Below are 24694 nucleotides of genomic sequence, written 5' to 3'. Positions count from 1 at the left end.
AAAAAAAACAACATACAATCAGATAACCGCAAGCGAAAAAAAAGCATGTACTTATTTTCGAGTCTAATAATATACAGGATCCATTAGCTGAAAAGCATAATTTCGGAAGAGGTAAATATTTTCGAAGCGATACTAGTAATATCGAATCAATCCTGAAAATAACTGGTAAAACAAACGTGAACTGAAATGCTCGAAGCTGAAGCTTATGATTACGAATTATTAACTTCGCTGTTCACGTATCCTTCTATTGTACGTAAACAGGCATTTCAATTAAAGAATTTTTGGATTAATAGAAACTATTATGTAAAAAAGTTCATTTGTAAAAATTGCGCAAGCAAGAAAAATAAATAAATAAATAAGCGAAATTGCATATACTCTATATGCCATCGTCGTATTGAGATCAGCGTTTTCTCAAACTGTAGTATCCAAATGCAACTGAAATTTCACATTTTTTCCCAAGATAATCAAACCTTTTAAAAAAATACCTGTTCAAGATTGAGAATAACTGTTTAAAGTTAACATTATTATTAAATCACAAAAAATCAGGTATGCACTGTACTGGGGGGGGGGGAGATGGAAAATTTAACTCTACAGCACAAAAAAGGGGTGAGAAAATGAAGTAAGAATTACACACGCAGTTGAGTCTCGACTATGTAAAACGAACAGTTGATCGTTACCAGCTTTCATCCAAATCCATCCATAAAAATGCTTGTCATTTGCGCACAAAAACAGGAACACGGAAAAAACATTGTTACTATGGCTCTGCATATTCTGCAAAATTTATTAGCTGAAATCCGGGTAGAGGGACAGTAAACAAAAACCAAGTTCATTTTAGTATGCTGATGAGACAACTGTAGGCGAATACTAATTCTAACATGAAAGCTAAAGGTGTTGACTATATAAACAGCACTTTTTTCATAGATGCAAAATATGGGATATAAGTCATGATTCGTCAAGAAAATACATTTTACGAACACCATAAAAACCTGATCTTGGGTAATACTTTACGTAAAAGAGGACAATAAAGCTATTTGGATGCCATCCAGCTAACCATCCCCCCCCCCTTACTCTTCCCCACTGAGATTCAATAAGATGTTAAACCTGTTTCAGGTGGTTAATAATGGCGACATCCGATCTTTTCAAATGACAGTAAAGACTGGTACTAATGATTTCAATACAGTGTAGCAAGGGCATCATCTTTCTTTCTCCGTCACTACTATATTTGAATGTTACGTTGACAATATCAAAAGAAATTTATTTATTATTTTTAAATGTCTTAATTTAGGATAACCATCGAAGAAAAAATATATTTCTGTGGCTATTTCAGATGATTATACGCTTTTGACTTTGAGGTTTATCCTTTCTATTCCCTAGCCTCAAACGAGGTTCACGTTTGTGGGTAAGAAGTGGACATCTTAATGTGCATAAAGGTACGCATTGGACTTTTTTAATAAGTAAACGTAATATGAATTTATTTATTTATTTTACAGATATTTAATGCTTTCAAATGTAAACACAGAGTTAAGCGAGCATGCTGTTATATAATTCGTTAAGAATAGTAAATTTCAGAGTTTATACTCTTTCATTTAAAATTTTAAAGCAAATTCCTAGTTCCATCCACTTCGTATAACCAATTTAATAACACAAAAAAACGTTGAAGTACAAGGAAAAGTCTCAGCCTAATCATCGTATAAATAAAGTTTAATATTCATAAGAAATACTGCTCCCTTGCTTATAAAACTATAGATTAAAAACGTTAATGACCAGCTTAGACAGTTGTTTCTTATAGCATTTGCAAGGCAGCAGCACTGGGATCCTCTTTGTATCGTACGAACTTTTTTTATTTATTCATATGGAGTTCCTCCCTTTTTCTCCTCAAGTCCCTATTGGGGCGAGTTGAGCCCTCCTCATTGGGGGGGGGGGGGTAGTTAAGTATTTATGGCTGTAGATCCGTGTGTGTTCACGGGGCCGGTTTGCCTATTGCGGGATGAAAAACACCAGATAAACTGGCGCAAAAAACCCTACTGCCCGCGTCCAAGACCGGCTAACTTGAAGAAGATCCTCAAATTCCTCACGTCTTCGACGGGAATCGAACCTAGGACACTCCTTCCCCAGTCATATGGTTGCGAAGCGCACAGCCACTAGGCTAACAGCCCGGATCGTACGAACTAATTAGCAGTAACTACCCCATTGACACAATTTACGACAGAATAGACTCCTTTCTTGTTAAGTCACCCTATCTGATGTCACGTCCTAAATAAGAAAATAGTGACAAATTTGTAGGTTATCTTCTTGGTAGAATTCTAATAAAGGCATGAGGTGAAAATCACACACACACAGCTCGTTAATAGACATGTGTGTGTCGGCCGATGAGTGGAGTTAGTCTTATCATTCACATGGTGAATTAAAATATAATAAATTATAAATCATTTATTATGTATTTCAAGTTAGCATTACTCTTGTTTATATACAACTGACTATCACACATGGCAAAAATGTGACAACGTTGACGTTGGTTGACAGTGTTCAGCCGAAATAATAACTCTTATTGTATTTTAACATGAATTTAGAGATATGCATTGTCTTTATTTATACATTAAATTTTAAAAAAAATTAAAAAGCGATTACAGTCTGATGTATCCGAGAAATATTTTTAAAATTAACTATAACAATATGCGCATAACTTAACTAGCATCAGATCAGATAAATCCGATTCTTTCTTTGGAATGATTTCAAAAGAAATCTAAGCAAATTAGGGAACATCAAAAATATTTTTGATATCTTAAGATAACAGTTCAAATAAACAAAACTAAAACGGTCTTTATGATAAAAGTGTCACATAAGTGATCTCTAAAAAGGTTTATTGTTGGACTAACAAGCAAAACGGTGACCACTGCAAAAAGAAACAAAATCACTGGAGTGTGAAATTATCATTGAAAAAGTACACGAATAGACAAGCCAAAATATTACTAGAGGGACCAGATATGAAAGGGACAGGATATTACTGCAGAGAGATCACAGAGCTTTACAGGGAACTCGGACGTTAAATCTGTAATTCTATCAAGCAGCAGTTGACTGATACTGGAGTCAATTCATATCGACTTGAAGCATGAACAAGGGCAATCAAGCCTAATGATTTTTAGGTCCCATGATGAAACCAAAAAATCATTACCATTTCCGTAAAGCATTCGCGCCCGAAGAAAATAGAAACCTAGACCAAAGTCGTACTGTAGGGATGTGTTCAGCGTGAACTTGGGAATTGGTTTTGGGAAAAACACACACACACACAAACTTGCAGGAATGGTCCATGGGAACAAGCAAAACGTCACGGTCCTCTTATGTTCACATTCACTGTACAAGCAGCTTACGTGAAATAATGTAACAGAGAACTGTTTGCATATCACAGACTGGTTTCAGTAATATTTTGGACAGAAAGTCATGAAAGAAACCACATATGTGAACAATATTTCAAATCTCGTACATCCTGAAATGTCGCATTTCTTTTCTGAACTCTTTTCTAGATGAAATGTATTTGGTCCAGTGTGCCAGATCTGTCAATGGTCTGAAGCTATTTTACCACCAGGCTTCCTTACAATAACGACAGATCTGGCACGCTGGACAGGTGTATTATCATCTTGAAAGGAATTTTTTTTTGGGGGGGGGGGGATGGACGGTAACATTGCAAGACACGTGATCTGAAATATTGTTTAAACTTAATAAGTGATGGCATTTTGTCAAAAAAAAAAAAAAATCTAAACGAGTGTCTGAAAAATACTGGGAGTATTTCAGACAGCGAATTAAAGTCAAGTCAAATTTAAATTGTTATTAAGAGTCAAGAAGGTCCAACAATAATATTAAATACGACTTCAAATATTCTGACCGAGACGGCGCGCGCATTTATTGTGTTTTTTTTTTTTTTTTATAAAAAAACTCTTCATTTCCTCACTGATAAAAATTCTATTATTTTTTTCGAACTTGTACCGTCTCAGTTTAGCATTTAAATGTCAACTAGCCAGATATGAAACCACACACATACACACACACACAAAAAAAAAAAAAAAGAATTGCTCATCATCGGGGAAAAAAACAAAAAAAAATCCTTAGTGTATTTGGTTAGACAAGTAATCATAAGAAAACGTAGTTTTTGTAACCTGTCAGATATCTAATATCTAGAAAGCACCAGGCTTCGTTGCAATGTTGCTGATCTTTGGTCAATCTAGATAATGCGGTCCTAATCACTTTAGGTCCGAACTCCCAACCCCATTGCGTGTCGTCGTATGTCCAGTTTTTGTGGAAATGGCCTTGGAAATACATGGCGGATAGAAAATACAGAATCTGAGCAACTGATTGAACTCATTCTTGACATATTCGGAATATATCGACATTACAAAATTTCCATTCGTATTAACGATGTAAAACCTTTCAAGTATACCAATAGATTAATGAAATTTTATTCGATTGCACGACCAACTGCTATTATTATAAATCAAGTTAGTTAATATTATTTTGCATCGTGACTCAGAATATGAAAAATATATTATCAACGACCTAATAAGAAATTATGACTCAGTTTTCATAAAAAAATGATAGTCACGTGAAGAATTAAGTGCTAACCAAAAACACGGTTTAGGAAACAATACTTGCTTCCATTCTAATGGAAGCAAGTATTGTTTCTAATGTAATAACTATCAAAAGTTCATTCCTCATTTGCATTCTTGTCTCTTTTTATTCTTGATATATTAATAAATTTCAATTTCTTGACTGCTTGCATCTCCACTTTGAAGAAACATTAGCACTCAACTTTCTTAGGATTTCTTATTAAATGGTTTAATAAGAAAACTCCAAGTAAACCATTTCAATGCTTGTTGAATTTAATTAACGATTGTGAAATTGAAAGGAATCAGGAATTTCAATATGCAGTAAGGTCTAGAAGAATTAAATGGGTTTCTTTCCACTCTCTTCCTGCTCACATGTGTTCATAAGGGGGGGGGGGAGAGTGGGGAAGAAAGAATGTGACCAGTCCAGCTACCCTCGCCTTTAAGTACTATGAACAACAAAAATATAACTGTAAGCTACTGCTGCATTTAGACGGTGACAAATATTGCCAATAATAAAAGATGTATAATGTTACCAAGCTCAAATAAAATAAACAAATGCCAACGTACACGCTAAACGTTATCATACACATCATGCAACACATGCGGGCCCTAATGACCTGCCGAAGGCACATTAAAGATTAATCACAAAAACAAATACATGATGAAAGAGTGACTTACACAAATCTTCTTCTTTTTGAGTGAGGACTAGTCGTACCAGGAACCTGAGTAGCAGTTGGAGCAGGAGGCCCAATACCTCCCACAGTAGCCATACCCCCAACAGCGCCCATAGGAGCAACTGATGGAGCTATGTATGTTGTTGGGGGTGTATAGTGGGGAGGTCCAGCGTAAGTAAACATTGTCGACGGGGGTCACAGCGTCCTTGATATTGCACGAAAAAGTCTTCCCATAACAAGGAAGTCGGGTGATGCTGATGAACAGATCAGCTTCACCGGCACGTGGACCAAAGTACACGCGGTCACTTGACGATCGGATTGCTCCAGGTAAAACAAGGCTACGGCGTGAATTACGTCACCGGTTCTTCATGACATCGGCCGACGGCATCGAGAAACAGACAAAGCTTAACAGCGAGACGAAATCAAGCGTCAGTAACTCGCACGGGCTTCTGTGTTTTCTTTTTTACTTCGCATCCTTCGCACATGCATTCTGTGTGGAGCGAGAGTCTGACCGGGGGAAAACAGAGGCACTATCCTACTGAGAAAATCGGCACACCGACTTCGGTGAAGACACGACGCGCGCGCGCGCTGTTGGAACACTGGGCATCACCTGGCAGGAGGTACGTTTCGAAGGAGGGGGGGAGGAATACGACGATGGGCTGCGGGAACGAGCCCCGCCTCTAAGGCGGCGATGTAACCAATGAGGGCGGCGGCACCTGACCTGTCGCCGGCCTGCTGGCGCTGCGGTACGGAACCCGTCTAAAACGTTCAGTATGGCCAGGCGAGGCGTGTAAGTAGGGCTGACCTCGGGGGTCATTTACCACCTGTTTAAGAAGTAGCCGGACCAAGAACGGGCTTCTGTGGTAACTGAAATGAACAGTATAGAACTCGGTTGTTCTCATCCTAGCTTCTCATGTGAGTAACGATCCGGAAAACAGACAAAACTTTCGATTCTCGGTGCCATTTAAGGATAATCAGTTCTTAATGTTTCCCGCTGACGAACAGGTAAGAAAACAAGAATCATTCATCCTTCTGTATAAATTAAATCTCTAAGAAACGGCATGACGTGAAAAAATATAATAATAATTATTGTTTGTGAAATTAAGAACAGAAATGAAACTGTAGTGCACCAATAGAATTAGGCATAAAATGTTGTCAATAACCCGAAAATTAGTGTAAATTATACGAACATTTTTGTAATTCAAAAGTGGCGTCGTCAAGGTCGCGAATGTCGATGTTATTTTAAAGGAAATGAAACCACTTCAGAAGATGCCTTCTGAGTGCCGATTCATGGATGGTTTGTCAGCCTGGATGAAAATAATTTTGTTGATCATGGAAATAACATTCAATTAAAATCAATGCCTAACATCGGGGGGGGGTTGTACTAACGATTGGCGCTTCATTGACTTGACTATAAAGTCCATAAAAAAACGGAACTGCTCTTGTTAGACATTTATGAAGAACTTTACTCTTGGAGTTCAGAAAGAATAAGGAAGACAGATGATTAATAGAGCTGATAAATGAATGCTACTATGCAACATTTCGTATTTTTTAATTGTAATAAAAAAAAGAGGTTGACTGCACTTTTTGCTATAACTTTTGATCATCTCCAACGTACTTCCCTTTTCTGTCCTTCCGAAACGGATCAAACAATGCGAATTCTAACTTGTGCGTTTGAATTTCTAGAAACTATTCCGTTTTAGTTGAAGTCATACTTTGTCGTTAGATTTAGATATCGTATTTAGTCGGAAACATTACATATGTACATTCATTTATAAATACATTTTTGTGACTTGTAATTCACACAAGAAGTTAATTATGTTACACGTGGCTTTTGTAGATTTCCAATATACTCAATCACGTGTCTATAATAGATATGAATTCAGTATCACAAAATCATATATTTTACATTCGTACATGCATGAAAGTAAAGCCACAGAAGAAGGTGTTCTAAATATTTTTATTAAAATTAGCATGACGACAACAACAGGTAGTACACATGCATACTATCTTAAAAGTTCCCATTGTTTTGAGTACACTTGGCGACAGATAGGTAGCGTCTCCACCTCTACACTACTACCAGATAATCATTTGAATGTGCTTCCGAGTGGCCCCAAAAAAGGCACGGTTCTATAGCATCATCCTCCATACGGTCCAGCGCCCCAAAGAAGTCAAGTCTGGAGTGTACTTACAGTAGCCTACAATCAGGTTTGTAGTGATGGATCCACATTTGTCACCACTGAAAACGCCCTAAGAAAGAAGTAATTTTCTTCAAATATCGGTTCAAAAGACGATAGCAGATGCCTAAACTGCTATGCTTCTGTACGTCTGTGACCTATTTGGAATCCATCTTTCATAAACTTTATGGAAGTAAAGCTTACTGTAGATGGCTTCACAATGCAACCGTGGCTAAGCTGCACATGGTTTGCCACTTCAATGGCAATTACCCTCTGCTGTTGAGAAGAGGTTTGGGGCCACTTCAAAGTTCTCATCAATAAACGTGAAGGATATTTAGTTTTCCATCAGTGGCACTTGTTAGGAAGCTTTTGGATGTATGGATTCCCTTGAATAGGCGTCGTCAGAGCAAAATTGTCTCAATAGCAAGTCTTCAATGGATTTCTGCACCTACTACAACTTCAGCACTCTTATATGATACTCACACACACACCTTACAAGGCTGGTGTTCTACTACAATGTGCGTCGTTACGAGTTTTCTCTGCGGTGCTACTTTGCATCATTCCTCGATTGTCACTAATTTTTTTTTTTTATATATTATATATGCATGTTCAAATCAATACTGGGGACGTAACTGTTTTTGAATGAAATATACTGATAATGTGCACGTTTCATTGACACTACAGCACACATGTTCTATATTATCAATGACAAGGGAAGTAATTATCACGTGATGCCCTATTGGTGGCTTATCCGTTCGTGACGTTATTAAGACTACATCACCCTTTAGCTGACAAACGCGTAGGACTACCTACGCAGCTAACAACAATGGACTATAGGATCCTGAGAAGAATCGTATGAAAATCTCGACACCCGATGTGGAAATGGTGAACAAATCTATAGGAAAACGGTGCAAAATACCTGACTCATATTATCATCCTCTCTCTCTCTAAACCAAATGTTTGCAAGATATATTACTATGGATTTTGGACTGGAGACAATACAAACACAAAATTGTAGATTTTCGAGAAGAACAATGAAGTTCATGCAAGTGTGGAAAGAAAGATTCCTGTACAATAATGATTAGTATCATAAACACAGGCTTGCTTATAAGTGCCTGATTTGAGGAAAGCTAAAATTCCAAAGTAATAGACAGAATCATAATAAAGAGCACACGCTAAGAAGTTCCAAATGATGGGAAGTAAACAAATGAAAACGTTGCGCATGTTATACCTAGTTAAAGGCAAATTGAAGTTCCTACTACTAATTCTTAATTATAAGAGTGAATTTCATCTAATTTGCTATCTTATCTAAACGTGTAAGGTTAAGATCATCATTACCGATAACGCAGAACAAAAAAGAGGGATAGATACTTTACAATATCTTCTTCCGCTTCTCTCCATGAAGTTCAGGAATGTTGTTGCTTTTCATATTTCCAAATCATATGATGTGATAAGGTTCAAAAGTCTCTTGAGCAAATTTCCATCTTATTCCTTGCATTTTCTAAACTCTCTCTCTCTGGTAACTACCTACAACGGCGAGTTTTTTTTCTCCTCTTCAATTTCCATACACGTGCTGACTCTTTTGCCCAATCTCTTACTTCCGTAAAGAGGGGTAAAAGTGACAGATCTCCAACAAGCAAAATTATAAATACGAAATAAGTCAGATGAAGATCATTTACATACCGTCAACAGTTATTTACCAAAGAAAGTTTACGAAGAGTCAACTAATGAGATTAAAAAGATTCGTGCTTCTATTATATATGTATATATAATTCGATGCCATACGTATTAAAACGGAACCTTTCAGAAACTCTCTCCCGATCCTGGAAACAGCATATTTTTAAATTTTCAAGGTTATCTTTTCAGTTTTTTTTTTTTGTTTGTTCCTGAATTTTATATAGACCAATAAGGGAACCAAATATACTATCTAAATATGCTGTCTTACAATGTGGATAGATACAGTTGTCACTATATATACCACGAATTCATAAGGACCTCTTACAAAAGTGGATCACTTTTTCAATATAAATGGCTTACTAGAACAGGACTAAAGTGTGATATCAATTTATGCAATTACAAAAAAGAAAAAAAAAATATACAATTTTGCAAACAATTCTATCCAACTGTTATTGAAGTGCGATTCCATCTATCTTGCTAATATGAGTTGGCTATTTTACGGTTATTGATAGCAGCAATATTACCCACACATTAAATTTAAAAAAAAAAAGTACGAGTTTATGGAGAAAAAAACATCACATAAGGAATTTTATGCCATTATCAACAATATTTAACCTGCTCTTCGCAATTGAACTGGATTAATACAACTAGAAAATGAGGAGGGGGGGGGGAGAAAAGAATTTTGACTTTCTGTTACTAATTGATGGTATACTAATAAATAACAGTAAAAAAAATAAAATAAAATAATAATTTAAAGAGCGTTAGACTGTTCCTAAGGTGCTCGGATGTATTATGATATTCTTCTGAATTCTCCTCCTCCGGTAAATTAGACTCTATGGAGTCTCCCTGCAATCCCACATACAATTTTATGAAATTCCGTGCACATCATTAATAGAAAAATATTTGACGTATTTTTTGAAAATATAGTGGTTTTTTTTTTTTCAAGAAGATAATATACAATTTTTAACGCATAAGTGCAGTAACATTTAAAACAAGAGTTCTGTGATCACTAATTAGTAGGGTATAACGATATGAAATTGAAGGGTCACAAACTAAATTAAAAAAAAAAAAATCAAATTGTTGTCGATTTTTGTAATGGTAACAGTTTAAAAGAAACCCGTAGTCATTTAAAATCTTTTATGTATGCCAAAGGGAGGGGGAAATAAATTATTCGTTTACGAGGTCTTAAAAATCAATGAACAAACAGTAAAAAAATAAGTTCTTTTAACATCTTTTATTCCCAAAGGGAGTAGCAGAGATCCTTTTAGTCTCAACTCACGTTTTCTGAAGAAAAGTGAGCAGCTAATTTCCAGCCTTCACTGATAGTGAATCTAAGCTATGAATGAATCAAGGCTTTTCAAGAAAGAGTGAGAACGGCACCCAACTTCCGCCATCTCATGGTCCTATTCTATGTAACGTTATCTATACCAGTGTGAGTTCGTTCTACAACCGATTTTTGAGATGAGGTGTTAAAAAGTTAACCGCACCAAAGATCGACTAACTCTGGCCAAATGGTTCCTCTAGTCGGTAATTAGAATCGAACCTATAACGGTCTTTCTTCGGGAAACCTAGTACAATGGATGAAAACGCTATTTTCATAGAGCTACACAGGCACAGAAATGCGATGGAAAATCTAACAGAACGGAAAGAGGAATAAATTTTAAAACTTTATTTTATTTCTTATATCTATATTTATACAGTTCTTGTTCATCAGATTTATGCTGTTTTTAGTTTATTAGAGAGAGAGAGAGCAGGACGAGCCTAGACTACTAGTTAAATATTAAATAATTACGGAAAATCAAAAGCAAGGCTTACATGGAAGTTCCAATTCCAGGAAAAAAAGGACTTGTTGCAACAACTACACATTTGAATTAACTGAATGTTCGAGGAAAGAATAAAGATTATCTCATTAGTAAGCTTGTCAGTCTTGGAAGGATGTTCAAGACTTAATTTGTGAGAGATTCGATCAAAAGCACGTTTGCTAACTTTAGAATATCAAACTGTTCTGATATGTCTCTCTCTTTTAATAGGAAGAATACGAACATAAAACGAAAAGATCCAAAGAAGAATTTGACCTCAGAATCCATAGCAAACAAGTTTTAATTTTTTAAAAAAAACTGGATATAAATGGCGCATCTGAAATTTGTTCATTATGTTCTTTCTGATGGCCATTATGATAACATCCAAATGAACACATCCTGTTTCCACAAAAAAATTCCACCATAAAAAAAAAAAGTTTTCTTTTCCAAAAGATGAACAGTAAAGTACGTCAATTTAAGGCATTGAATGGTATACTTATTGTTTACTATGAGGCGATTATGTAATGATTTTAACATTCCCGATTTACAGATCCAGAAGATTTTTCGATTCGTTATTTCGAAAATTTGAGGCTAAAAATAAAAGTTTAATGGTTTATAAGAAATCAGCAAATAATATTGATAAATCTAAAGTGGTTCCAAATTAGATTTTAATTGAAGTCTCGGTTTAAAAACGTTCAAATAACTTTGATTTTGTCCATCCTTCAAGAGAAGTAGCGCACTGCAACTAAATCGTGAAGCACGCCATGAATAATCTTTTCCAACTGCAAAATCTCATCCTTTAACAAGATCTCCTAACGCTGCTCCTCTAAAGCTTTTTCCAAGTCTATTTTTGATCCATTCTGAAATTCTTTTTTGAAAGATTTAAAAAAAAAAACCCTGTTGTCGAACGACGTCGAGATTACGATCGAAGGTACTCCTTTCGGCTGGCTAAAGTAAGGAGAAGTACTATATGTTTAGTTTCTGTCCAATTCTCTTTAAACATTGTTACTCGTAATATCCACGCAGCTACAAAGAATCAGCACTGCAACTACTACAATAAACTTGAGTTCGAAGACCTCGCAATATAATCAACTTTCTTAAAACTGGAAGAAGGAACGATGTATACGCAATGAATTAAATTAGAATTTGTAATAATAAACCTCTTGTTTTGATAATTCTTTATTAAGCTGAGACTAACTTGGGTGGAGTCTGAAGGAACGATCTAAAATATGGGAAGTTAAGAACTATTTGGAATTTGTACAAAAGCAATATATGTACAGGAAAAATATAATCTAGAGTGGAAAAAAAAGTTCCATTGAATGACGCAACAACTATAAATTAACATAAGTAATGACTAACAAATCCATGGCGCCAACATACTATAAGTTGACCAAAGGAAAACTTGTGCATGGGATGAACATTGAAAAAAAAAAATAATAATAATAATAAATTGAAAACAGAACTTTAACTACTTCTATGTATACATTCGAAACAACTCGATCCAACTCAATCCAACCTGGAGATATACCATGAACCGAAGGTATATCTCCACGATCAAGCTAGTTAGTTTGACCAACCGCTGTAAAACAATCTGACAAGCTCTTATGAAATCTAAAGCTAAAATATAAATAAAAGCCTTAAAGATATCGCTGCACACGTGATGTGCTGGCAGGAAATAATCTATAGCTTAAACTGAGTTGCAAAAAATAATGCTATGGAGCATCTTCTTTCCGAAAGATGCTCCATAGCATTCATTTCAGGATTCAGGCCAGTCTAATCTGTACAGTCCATTTACTAAAAAAACATGTCATCAAATTCCTTGAAGTAGGAAACAGTGTATTATTGAACTGGTACTTAACTGGATCATTTCCATATGCTATACAGCATAAGAAGTACTAAATTGTTAAGAAAGATGACATTAAGTTGGGTGTTCATTTTTGCGAGCAACCAGACAAAATGTCCACGTCCAAACGAAAAGTACTCCTTTTCATTTGGCCTTCGCCACGTTTAACAGATAGTGCAGTGCACGATGATGAATAGCATTCCCTCTGGAAACCATCCTATGCACCCATATAATTTTAAGTGTGCGTATTAGTATTGGTCACTGTATTCCAGAACACTGCGAAATGAACCTCATGGCCTCAATAAAGACTCGAGTACGTACTGTAGAGTCAATTGCATACTATATTAGCACAAATTCTACAGCTGAGGAAAAGCCTTAAATTCCTAGTTGGAATCCGCTGATGCATGATGAGAGGTGACTTAAAACCCTTTCAGTATTATCCTATTCCTTTACGATTTTTGCGATTTCCTCCCACTTTTTCACGAGTTTCTCTTCACCTTCATATTTTCCTCTTTTAATCACGCCAGCTATAGATTTACATTTATCTTATTCCCGCTACACAGAATCGCTAACTTAAATTTGTTTACCGTAAAATATATTGATTTTTTTTTTTGTTTTGTGCTATTACAATCTTGAAGCAATATATATCAAATATCATAAAAATTCGGGGGAAAAAAGGTATCCACGTAATAATTTAAATCCATAATATTCTGATATCCTTTTTTTTTATATAAAAGTTAAAAACTATGATCACTTTAACCAAAATATGGATTTTTCTCTTAATTTGATATTTTCGATAAGGTATTTTTATTAGTGTGTTAAAAAAAAAAACCTAGCAGCTAACCCTATCCTAAAAAGAAAAACAGTTTTGTCTAGTGGAAATCTTGAACAAGATTAAGGAATATGGCATAAAGAAAATAAATAAAAATATAAAGATGAATAAATACGCTCATAAAGGCTGCAGAGCTGACTGTTCATTTAAGGCTCAAAAATCTATTCATAAGAGATTGATCAGGACATCAGTAAAAAAAAAAAAAAAAAAAAAAAACTTATACACGGAATGCAAGATGGTTAATAAACAAACTGTGATGAAATTTTACTCAATTCAATACGAAATAATTACCTTTCAAATATCGCAAAACACAAATTTGAAATGTATAGAATGTAAAACATTGCCTACACAGTTTGTACAATATTCTAATTTAGGCCATGTACCAATTTCTATTCAGCCATTCTCTCTTCGAACACCTACACTACCGCAGGCTTTGTATTCAAGAGGGCGGAGTAGCATAACTACAATTGGCCAAGAAGCCAACACTCAGGAACACGTTAGCCATCCTGGACGGTCTGAGGTAATTGGCTTTAATAGGGCCGTGCAGAGATACTCACAACTAGTTATTTAATTTGAGGTCAAGAATGATTTCATAAGGATTTTCAACGGTCTGGCAGTGCGCACCGAACTTAAAGTAAGGCAATTGATGTCAAAGGTCCGCTCACTTAATTATAACGACAAAAACGGGAAGTATCAAAGTAGAAGACAGAAAAAAAAGCAACTATTATTTATTGGTATTGTTCCAGTGTCAGGCGACTGTGACAAGGAAATGTCAGAGGATAACGTAATAACATAACGAGCAAAATGCCATTATTAATGGAAAGGACGACAGCACGAATTGAGGATTAAAAGCCACGGTTCGATATCATAAAAGCCGCAGAATAAGAATTTCGATGTGGTCGTGAAAGAATCACTTACCTGCAAGAAGAAATAGCGATGGAGGGTTTAAAGAGTTTTAAAGGAATGAAAACAGGATGAAAAGACAATTTACGGAAAGAGTATACACATTTCAAGTGGTGCTTTTAGTGGCAGGGAAAGTTAAGTAAAAGGTAATATGCTATTCTTTAGCATTCTGCAGTGGTTAAATTCTAAACGAATAAGCTCCAGAGCCGTTAAAATATTGATCATACTGAGGCTGCTGCTAGATTGTCGCACATTTTTTTTTTTATTTATTAATTAAATCTTCGTCCTAACAATATAATCAGTTGTATTTACCTTTGAATGCTATCCACTGGTCGAGTGTCCAGCAAGTCGGCAAATCTTTCCTTTCGTTCAATGTATTAATATTATCGCATTGCAACTGATGGGAATCCTGTTTCTGTGGATTCGTTACAGACTTCTTTCTCTTCAGAAACTACACACAAACTGTCATGTAGGCATAATTACCGTAAAGGGAGAAAAGTCACAAAACAGAAAAACGTTCCGGGGCCAGGCCCCAGATGAATTTAACCACTGGCATTCTGGCATGCGCAATAATTAGGAGATCAGATAATTATTGGAAAATGGTTGCAGTATAATCTAAACTGAGAAAAAATAAATAAATAAAGAAAGAAATGGAAACACATGCAACTGCTAATTTACGGTGCACAGAAGAAATCGCTGTTTAATAAAGTATAATTAAAATCAGTACTGCTATCTTTTCCGCATATGATTTCATTACGATCTCGGGAAGGAAGAAATCACTAGTTTAGAAGGTAGTACATTTGAGTACCATTTTAAAACTTAAGCTAATAAGTTTTTTTTTTTAATAATTTTATAATACTAAATGCACCCGACACTGAATCCATCTACTATAAGATTTATCATAACATGAGAAAGCCAATACATTCAAGTGTTTCAGAAAGAAGTATATATCCATTAGGCAGGACACACGCCTCTTGATTCGATTCATGTCAAGGATGCGAACTTCTATCCCTTCCATCCGAGACCAGCTAATTCATCTACGGGAGAAAAGCCCTAGTAAGGTTTCTCACGTTCTAGATGGGACTAGAAGTAAGGTCCTTCCCACCGAAGAGTAAACGTTGACAATTAAGAAATGGGCTGCCGAGTTTAAATGGCCGTACCCAGCCTTGAAGATGATCCACGTGAAGGACGTCCAAAAAATGTGTAACGACATCAGAAATCATTGATCAAGTGCACGATACAGTATTGGATGACCGGCGAGTCAAAGTGCATGAAATTGCTGAGACTATAGGCATTTCAAAAGAACATGTAGGATATATTTTGCATGAAGAATTGCAAATGAAAAAGCTTTGCGCAAGATGGATGCCGCGCTTGCTCACAGCAGATCAAAAACGCACTCGCATGAAAATCTCTGAACAGTGCTTGGAGCGTTTTAACAAGAATAAAACTGATTTTGTGCATCGATTTATTAATATGGATAAGACTTGGATTCACCATTACACACCAGAATCCAAACAGTGGACATAAGCTGGTTGTTCAACGCCAAAGAAGACAAAGTCGGTTCCATGAGCAGGAAAGATCATGGCATCGTGTTTCGGTATGCTAAAGGCATTTTGTTTATTAATTATCTTGAAAAGAGTAAAACAATAACCGGAGAATATTATTCCGCTGTTTTAACCAGACTAAACGAAAAAATTCGCGAGAAAATACCTGGTTTGCAGAAGAAAAAAAAACCATCTTTCATCAGGACAAAAAAAGTGTTTTGGCAATGGGAAAATTAAGGGATCTGCACTATGAATTGTTGGAACATCCACGCTATTCCCCAGATTTGGCCCCCTCTGACTTCTATCTCTTCTAAAAATCTACCTCGCTGGTCAGCGTTTTTTTTTTTCTTCGAATCAAGAGGTGATTGCAGCTGTAGAGGGGTATTTTTCAGATCTTACTGAGAACCACTGCAGGGACAGGATAATGGCGCTAGAGCATCACTAAAATAAATGTCTTAAGGGAGATTATGTTGAAAAATAGTTTTGAAATTATAAATTCCTTTTTTCGTTGTTAGGCCGAGAGCTTTTCAGACCATCCTCGTATTTCCATTCATCATAGGGATGTCTTTCATGGAATGACCATACATAAATGTGATTATATATCTAATACTATTTCAAATGAAAAATATGGATAGATGGGGAAGCATGGATACTTGTGTGCAGTAATTTGTTTCAATCGAAATTTTTTGAGAATTATGTCGCCTGTCCCAGATGGCTTTAGAGAAGCATATAAAAGAAAATAAGTGAATTTAATTTTCTAACACCTTTTTATTCGTCCTAAATTTTGGAAATCGGTGGATAACTACCCTTGATCTTTACAGGTAGTCGAGTACATGATTACCGACGGATTACAGTTACAACGAGAGTACGACAATTCCAGCAGATTCATGCTCCTAATTTTACTAGGATTGTGTGAATACTACGGCTGACTTCTCTGAACTGTGGAGTTAAAAATTCGAGTTTCTGGAAGAGTAAAGCCTAGAAAAAAATTTCTGTAGTTGCTGACTAGAATCGAACGCAAGACGGTGTCTCTTTTGCCAGTTTAGCGTAATGAAAGCACAAGTCTAATCAAGCAACCAGCTTATTTAATAAATGACGTAGGAGAATTAATGCTGTCTATCAAGAATTTTAATAGTAACATCGAGTTTGTGAATCTTGACTAAACGATATAATGAGAATAACAGGATGTTCGAATTCCATTCATTTCTAATTTATTACATTTAATAAAGTGGTGTCCAAATCCTAAGGATGAATACTATTTCTGAAGATTACAAAGCAAATTCAGACGAATCAACTGGTGGCAATTTGGATAACTGACGATTTCGAGTAGAAAGCGGGTATACACTCAAATTTTCGAATCGCGCGCAAAGCGGTCATGTTCCTCAAAAGGATGAAAGGCAAAAAGCTATGCTAAGTGAATTATGTTTGAAGAAAGCTCTTTTAGTGAAGGAAAGGGAGATTGTTGCAAAGTTGCAAACTTGGATGTCTTTTCTTTCAAAGACATCATCTAGATCAGGGGTTCTCAACCTTTTCCAGTGGCGTACCACTATATTTAATTCAAGGTATTAGATGTACCAGTAAGCAAATCTGTTTTCGTACCACCAGTGGTACGCATACCATAGGTTGAGAATCCCTGATCTAGATGATTTCATGCGGAGAATTATTGGAAAGCTTCAAATAGGTCGCAGAATTACTGATATTGCCAGAGTTTAGAATCGCACATAGCGTTGTATCCATGCTCTGGGCACCGTTTCAAACCAATGGATTGAAATTTCCAGACGTTTGCTAAGAGGTCGCCCTCGCTCTACCACCGAGCATTAAGACAGATTGTTGGTTGTAACAGCAAAACGTAATCGACCCACCACGACAGGTCAGCTTGTAAGTCGGCTCCATTCAAGCACCAGTATGGCATATCTCGACAAACTGTGGAAAGACGTCTGCGACAAGTAGGCCTATACGCCAGAAGGCCTGTAGTCATGTCACTTTATCCAGAATCGGAGGAAAGACTAATGTTCTCTTTACAGGTGAGAGTCGTTTTAGTCTTTCCTCCGATTCTGGACGACACTTGATCTAGCGTGAAAGTGGTACTGCTTACAATCGTGAGAATGTTCTTGAAAGAGATAGATAGTGTGTCTATTAAACATAATTAAACTATTAAGTATAATGTCTCAGCAGTGCTTGGAGACATTATGGACGCACCGAGCTACAAGTGCTGGAAAAAGGGACTATGACTGATGAACGATATTGCATCGAAGTTCTTCAACGTTACGTTCAATTGTTCCGTGGTGCTGTAGGCTAAGAATTTATTTTTATGGATGACAATGCCACACCACATCGTACACGAGCAGCAGAGATGCTTCTGGAGACCGAGGATATTAATCGAATCGGCTGGCCAGTACGCTCCCCAGATCTCAACTCCTCCCCCCCCATGAACACGTTTGGCGCAATTTTACTGCTCGAAATTTCCCTCCAGAAAATAAATAAGGTGTTATCCTTGCTCTGAAGGAAGGGTGGGCCAGTTTGCCTGAACTCCTGAATCACTTGGTGCTAAGCATCGCACGACGTCGTGAGAGCTGAATCGGAGTTTTGGGTGGACATGTTCCATACCGAAATGTCTCTCTCCGCATAAGTTTCTGTAAGCATTGTACATTAATTCCTTAACTACGCCCTTAGGACATTTGTAACTTTTGCCAAAAATATTGCAATTTCATTGTACGAAATTTATAACACATTTTTTGTATAATATAATTTATTAGCATCTTGGCGATAAATTTGTCCATATTTGGCTGTAGTCATGAACATTTTTTCATATAGAGGTAAAAATGTAGTTCGTCATTAGCTTTTGGACGCCAGTGTATGTAATTCAGGTGATGATTTCACCACTGTTATCGTCTACTGTGGAGATATATAATCGCCCGACTTCCTCTTTCGTATTAGGCTCAAGAGATTATAACTTGGATCTTTGAAACCTTAATACTGTTTATGGTAAAGGATTTAATATCTAAATTGTGAGCTATCTCTGCAATTTGCGTGTGTTCTTCTGGTCAGTTTGCCTATTTTGCAGGGTGGAAAACACGAGTTTCCGAAGGAAGGGTTTTCCTTCCTTCGGAAACTCTCGACCTCCGTATGAGATCGGCTAATTCACCTTCCCTTGAAGAAGCCCCGATAAAGGTTCTTTGCATCCTAGAAATGATTAGAACCCAGTTCTTTCCAACCGAAGGGCACTGTCGATACTAACTGAACTACGGGGGCTCCTACACACACACATGATGATTTGAGATCATCAACAATGCCAAGCTTAACACCAAGATCCAGAGATGAGTAGATTTCTTTATTGACAGAAGATACAAAATCCGATCCACATTCTTTGCACATGTGAATTACTGTACGTCGGCAAAATCCGACGCTTTCTCATTCCCGCAAAGTGTAAAACTGTGTGTCAACATCGTCCAGCCCCTGCATGTTTAGCGGACTATGCACTACACAATTAAGCCGACAATCTTTCTCCATTGTTCCAGGTGGTAATTCAACCAACCTTAAGAGGCACGGTAAGGTGAAAGGTGATTACTAATATGAATGAGGACTTCATTTGTGCAAGACATCTGGTGGAGAATTTTGGTTTCCAATGGTCCTGTATATAGATTAAACATTAACTATATACGCCAAACTGGCTTATCATCTATTGCATCTGACGAAGCATGCAATAACCGAAATGTTTTTCTCTGTATTATTAAACTCATCAATAACGAAATTGATTGAATGATATCTATGTCACCCGCAAATAGTTCAGTCTGTTAATGCGGATTAACATAGAAGTTAATATACCGTAATAGGTAAACGCCAAGGTTTTGAAAGAAAACAATAGTATTCAATGATAAGAAGCTTAAATATCAAAAAGCACTTAAATATAAAGAGCCAACAGGCTTCATTTCGGCGATATAAACATCATTCAAATTAAGGGGATATTAAATCCCAGATTGTTTTAAAACCGAATAAAAAACTCAAAGATTGGAATCAGAGAGTTTCATGCCGAATATAGTAAACTATAAAAGTATTGGCGGTTACTAGCGTGAGCTAATGCAAGTAGTCCTAGTCCGTAGTACAAGGCAACTCAGGCAACTCGTTGCCTGAGATTGTACTACGTACTAGGACTACTTGCATTAGCTCACGCTAGTAACCGCCGATACTTTTATAGTTGGCATGAAACTCTCCGATTCCAATCTTTGAGTTTTTTATTCGGTTTTAAAACAATGTGGGATTTAATATCCCCTTAATTTGAATAATCACAAAGCACAATTGCATTGCACATGTTACGATTAACAGTGATACAATCGGATAGTACAACAGATATCAATGAAGATTGTGCAAATACTAAAAAAAAAAATCTGTGAAATGTCAAGGATATTACTGACTTTTGTCTGCTTTATATAAACTGTAATCGATTTTGATAAATGTGTTAAATCTGATAAATATCATAACTGGAGTTTTTTCTGAGTTTTCTTAAAACCTCGGTTTAGTCATTATTTTCTTTTTACTTGCATTTTATAGAACAAGTGTTTAACCTTATTTATTTTATTTCACTATGATCTTGAGATATGCTTCTTCGTATACTTCTGATAGTCGGTTAGCTCAATGAAACGCGATTCTACGATGACAACGTAGAAACCAATGTTAGTTTGGCCATAAACAGTTCCGTGGGCATGCATAAAAGTATGCCGACACTTTATTTTATCCCACGAAACTTCTTTACCAACTGTCTTGTGCACGTTAAGTCAGAAAGGGACTATTAACAAATTTGGCGCAAATTTTAACCTAGCTTGATATTTTTTTTTTTTTTTTTTTTTTTTTTTTTTTGAGTTGTGGGAAAAAAAAAAAAAAAAAAAACCCGATAAGCTCAACTTGCACGATTGCGTGTGCCCCCTGTGGCCGGTTTGCCTCTTTTGCTGAATGAAAAAAAAAAAAAAAATTTCCGGTAGGAAAAATTCTCCATCATATGATGACCGGTCAAGTCACCCTTAGTTGAAAAGCCTTTAAAAGATTCTTAGTGCACCAGACGGAATTCAGAATTACGTTTTTCAAACAAACGGCATCAACGTTATCGACTAAGCTACCGAGGTTCCGCTGATATGTAAACCTAATATTAGTGTTAGGATAAAGAATAAGAAAGAGCAGCATTTTTTTTATCGTATTCCGTTACCACTCATCTAGCACACCGGCAGAAATGTACTCGGAGGTAGCGAAGGAAGGCGAGCCATCTACCGATTTCCAAAAATTAGAGCTAAAAGAATGCCGCCTATTTCTTTCGGATAATAAAAAGGAAATTAATAGGTAAATTATATCAATGGTAATTGATCACTGAAAACCTATTGAGATTTTTAATGAAAAACTGTTCTTACTGGAAGCACTGGTGAATACCGCACTGCCTATTAAAATTTCGATTTAGGCCTATCTGATCTAAACGAAATAAAATTTCTAACTTTAGAGACTGTGGAAAAGAGCAAGCTTCCTTCAAATCATAAGTTTATCGATGCCATAAAAACGAATCATATTTTATAAATAAAACTTTAATTTTTTAACTCTCCTATTTATATTTTCGCATTCAGAAGTCTACTGCACGATTCCTTTTTTGTAAAGTTCGGTAGCCGAAGACTCCTCGTGATGTTTGCATTTCAATGTATTATAAAATATAAACATGCAAAACTCAGCGTAATAGCTGTTCTAAGATTACAATTTGAGTGTCCATTTGATAGTGAATAACTATACGATTTGCAGATTTCTAGGAAATTGGATGGGAAATTATGAACAATAATTGTCCACTCAATCAAGAGCTGATAAAAACTGGGTTAGAAGCACACGATGTCGCCCTTCAGCTAAAGAAGTTTTTTTTTTTTTTTTTTTTAGTTGCAGTTGATTGTTGTTATACATGGTAGTTATTACTGGAAATCGCCGCGTATCATAGGAGATATAAGGCATATAATAATAAATGAACACAAAAACAGTGACGCCGTAACGGGAATTCGTAAGATCAGGCACATTTTTTTCAACTCAAGCAGTTGTAGTATTTAGCAATATGGCCAAATCAAATAAAGCTTTGAGGGCATTTTTATTTCTGTAAGTTAATCGTGTTCCTCTGATCGGTTTGTCTGTTTTGCAAGATGGGAAAAAAAAAATCTGTGTGTTCTAGACAGGGGAATCATCGATACTGGTTAAGCTATAGAGGTTTCTGCGGAGATGGAAGCTAAGATGAAGTGTGAATGTCGACATGAACTGAAGATTGCTTAAAAAATGAGGACTTAAACTCAAGTGCCCATCGATAAGTTTTAAGTTTATTTGTTCGTATTACACTCTCAAATGATGAAGACTAACACTTCATCAAGTGTTCTCAAATGATGAAGACGCATTTTTTGAGTCCCTTCATGTTCGAAGAGCGCATGGGCACTGCCGTTCAATAAGAGCCTCAGACGGGATCATCGTTGAGTATTCTAAACAGGTTCAATTTGTAATTTGTTTAAGGCTTATCTCCACTTCACCTCTTGCTTTCATCCAGAGTCAGAAGACATTCGTTGTTCAGTTAAGAACTGAGCACATTAGCAACTTAGCTACGAATTTTTCAACTCTGTCACCAAGTCAACTACTGTGTAAAATCAAATGGTTTAAAATATAAAACTGCGCAATAAGCGACAACAGAACTTAACTCGACAATCGACGTTCACGTGAAGAGATTTATATGCCACAGCACAAATTAGCGCCTTGTTATCTGGTTCGTAGGAAAGGAAAACTACATCACAATTTATCGTGGAAAAGGACATCACAGCTTTTTTTTCTCCCCAACCTTTCAAACAGCAGAGCGGAACTTACGGATGAATCTAGTATCTTTAGGGTTTTACAAATAACCTACGATTAGTAGACGCTACTTCGTAAGATCAGAATAAGTCTAGTAGTAAGGATATGATCTTTATATTTTTCAACAGGCGGTCGATTTTCTCATTCCTGTGACTCTTAACATATGAGATGGGATTATCTCAATCTTTAGAAAGTGACAAAAGGCACCAACTTTCTGACCGAGCGGAATGGTAATTGATTGAATGAAAAGCCTAGAAAACTAATCGGAAGTGATTCATTCGGGTACATAAAGCTTATAACATCGACGACGTTTGGATTAATATATTTATTGGGGAGAGCGGGTACATTTCATGACCTTTAATTCTTTCTTTGCTAAGGCATGAGTCCTATGCACAAAATTTTGATAAGAGTGACTGCAGTGATGACATTAATATCACAACTTATGGTGGATATTTTCGTACACCGAAAATTACATATGACTGTCTTAAAGGATATTGAGATCCAGAAAAGATCATCATTTTTAATTTCTAAAACTGCATTTTGGAATAAATAGCACTGATTATCTGAAGAAAACCTTTAAACCAAAGTTAAATTACTGCCAGTCAGCAAAAATATCATCCCCTTCAGAATGCAGATGGATTTTCATGAAAAAATGTTTTCATACTTTACCATGCAACTGGCCATTTTAGATTTTAGAGGAAAGCCTGCTAACAAGGAATTTCTCCCAAAATCTATATAAAAGATTTACAACGATTTATTGTGTAAAACTTGATACTGTAATAACTTGATTTTTTTTTTTCTTCTTAAGTACGAATCCCATCGATGAAAAGTTACGCAGTTCAGAAACACTACACTCGAGAGCAGTATGAAACTTTTTCAAAACTCTAATCTTACAATTTTTAACATTCTTTCTACAAAATAGAAAAACAGCCAGATGAACACACACACAATTAACAGACATAATACACTGGCCTTGTAGCATTAGATGCTTTGGTTGTAATTCCAAAACAGCAACAACATTAAGCCATCGATAAGTTGGGTGGTCTCAACACTGCAAGTACGCAAATAAACACGGTGGGCTTTTTAAATATATACATATACAGACGTGAAAAAAGAGACGTTCGTATGAACACATCCCATGGTTAATGTAAACAATAAGATAACCGAATAAATTACATCCTGCCTGAAGTTTCAAATAAAAAAAAAATTCTAGAACTAGAAAATCCAGTTTTGAAAAGAAATTATTACTTTTCTTCATATGAAGATTTTTAGTCAAAGTTGTATTTTTGTATTATCAACAGCTCCAGGCGTGTATCATTCTAGATATTTTTAGCTTTATACTAAGTTAAAAATGTAGGCATAATTAGTCGAACGCATTATTTTATTCAATGATTTTTTTTTTAAATGTCAACTCCACCCACGAAAAATTGCAAACCTTATTAGAATCATAATACTGCACATCAAATAACCAGGAAATCCAACTGTCAAACTTGGAACTTCTTCAGAGCACTTCAAGCCTCCGATATATTAGGAGAGTAGTGGTCACACACAAGGCGGTAAACTTCATCTATCAGCTAAAGACATTCACAAACATCGACATTACAGTGGGATACGAAAGCACGATTTACTGCTGAACAGCCTTCACGTAATTCTACTTCGGCTCGGCAACACAGAACTACACGAAAGAGCTGTGTTGCATACATAAAAATTAAACAATAATTCTTTTTTTATATATATATATAATTGTTCTTGTTTTATTACACATTTTTAAATTACGGCAGAAGCAGTTAAGGCTACGAAAGCC

The 24694-nt window shown here is 36.0% G+C and overlaps 1 protein-coding gene and 1 long non-coding RNA gene across 5 annotated transcripts in view; one reads left to right on the top strand and one right to left on the bottom strand.

Annotated features, from left to right (window-relative positions):
* tgo (Aryl hydrocarbon receptor nuclear translocator homolog tgo) overlaps positions 1-24694 on the bottom strand; it is a 439650-nt gene that overhangs the window by 273257 nt on the left and 141699 nt on the right. For 3 of the 4 annotated variants that reach the window (XM_090402553.1, XM_090402554.1, XM_090402555.1), the window contains exon 1: positions 5277-5499. The exons of the other annotated variant lie outside the window; for it this stretch is intronic. In XM_090402553.1, coding sequence (XP_090258679.1) covers positions 5277-5455 — 179 coding nt within the window. In that variant the 5' untranslated portion in view covers positions 5456-5499. Of the gene's footprint in view, positions 1-5276; positions 5500-24694 lie in introns of those variants that run through there. 4 annotated transcript variants of the gene reach the window in all.
* Positions 6069-24694, top strand: part of LOC150100050 (uncharacterized) — a 54342-nt gene continuing 35716 nt past the window's right edge. Inside the window, exon 1 of the long non-coding RNA XR_016549238.1 lies at positions 6069-6277. This is a non-coding gene — a long non-coding RNA (uncharacterized LOC150100050). The remainder of the gene's footprint in view (positions 6278-24694) is intronic.

This window comes from Typopeltis vanoorti, chromosome 13, assembly GCF_054136105.1.
Source record: "Typopeltis vanoorti isolate ZY-2024b chromosome 13, IOZ_Tvanoo_1.0, whole genome shotgun sequence".
NCBI lineage: Eukaryota > Metazoa > Arthropoda > Arachnida > Uropygi > Thelyphonidae > Typopeltis > Typopeltis vanoorti.
This window is presented reverse-complemented; position numbering and strand designations above follow the sequence as displayed.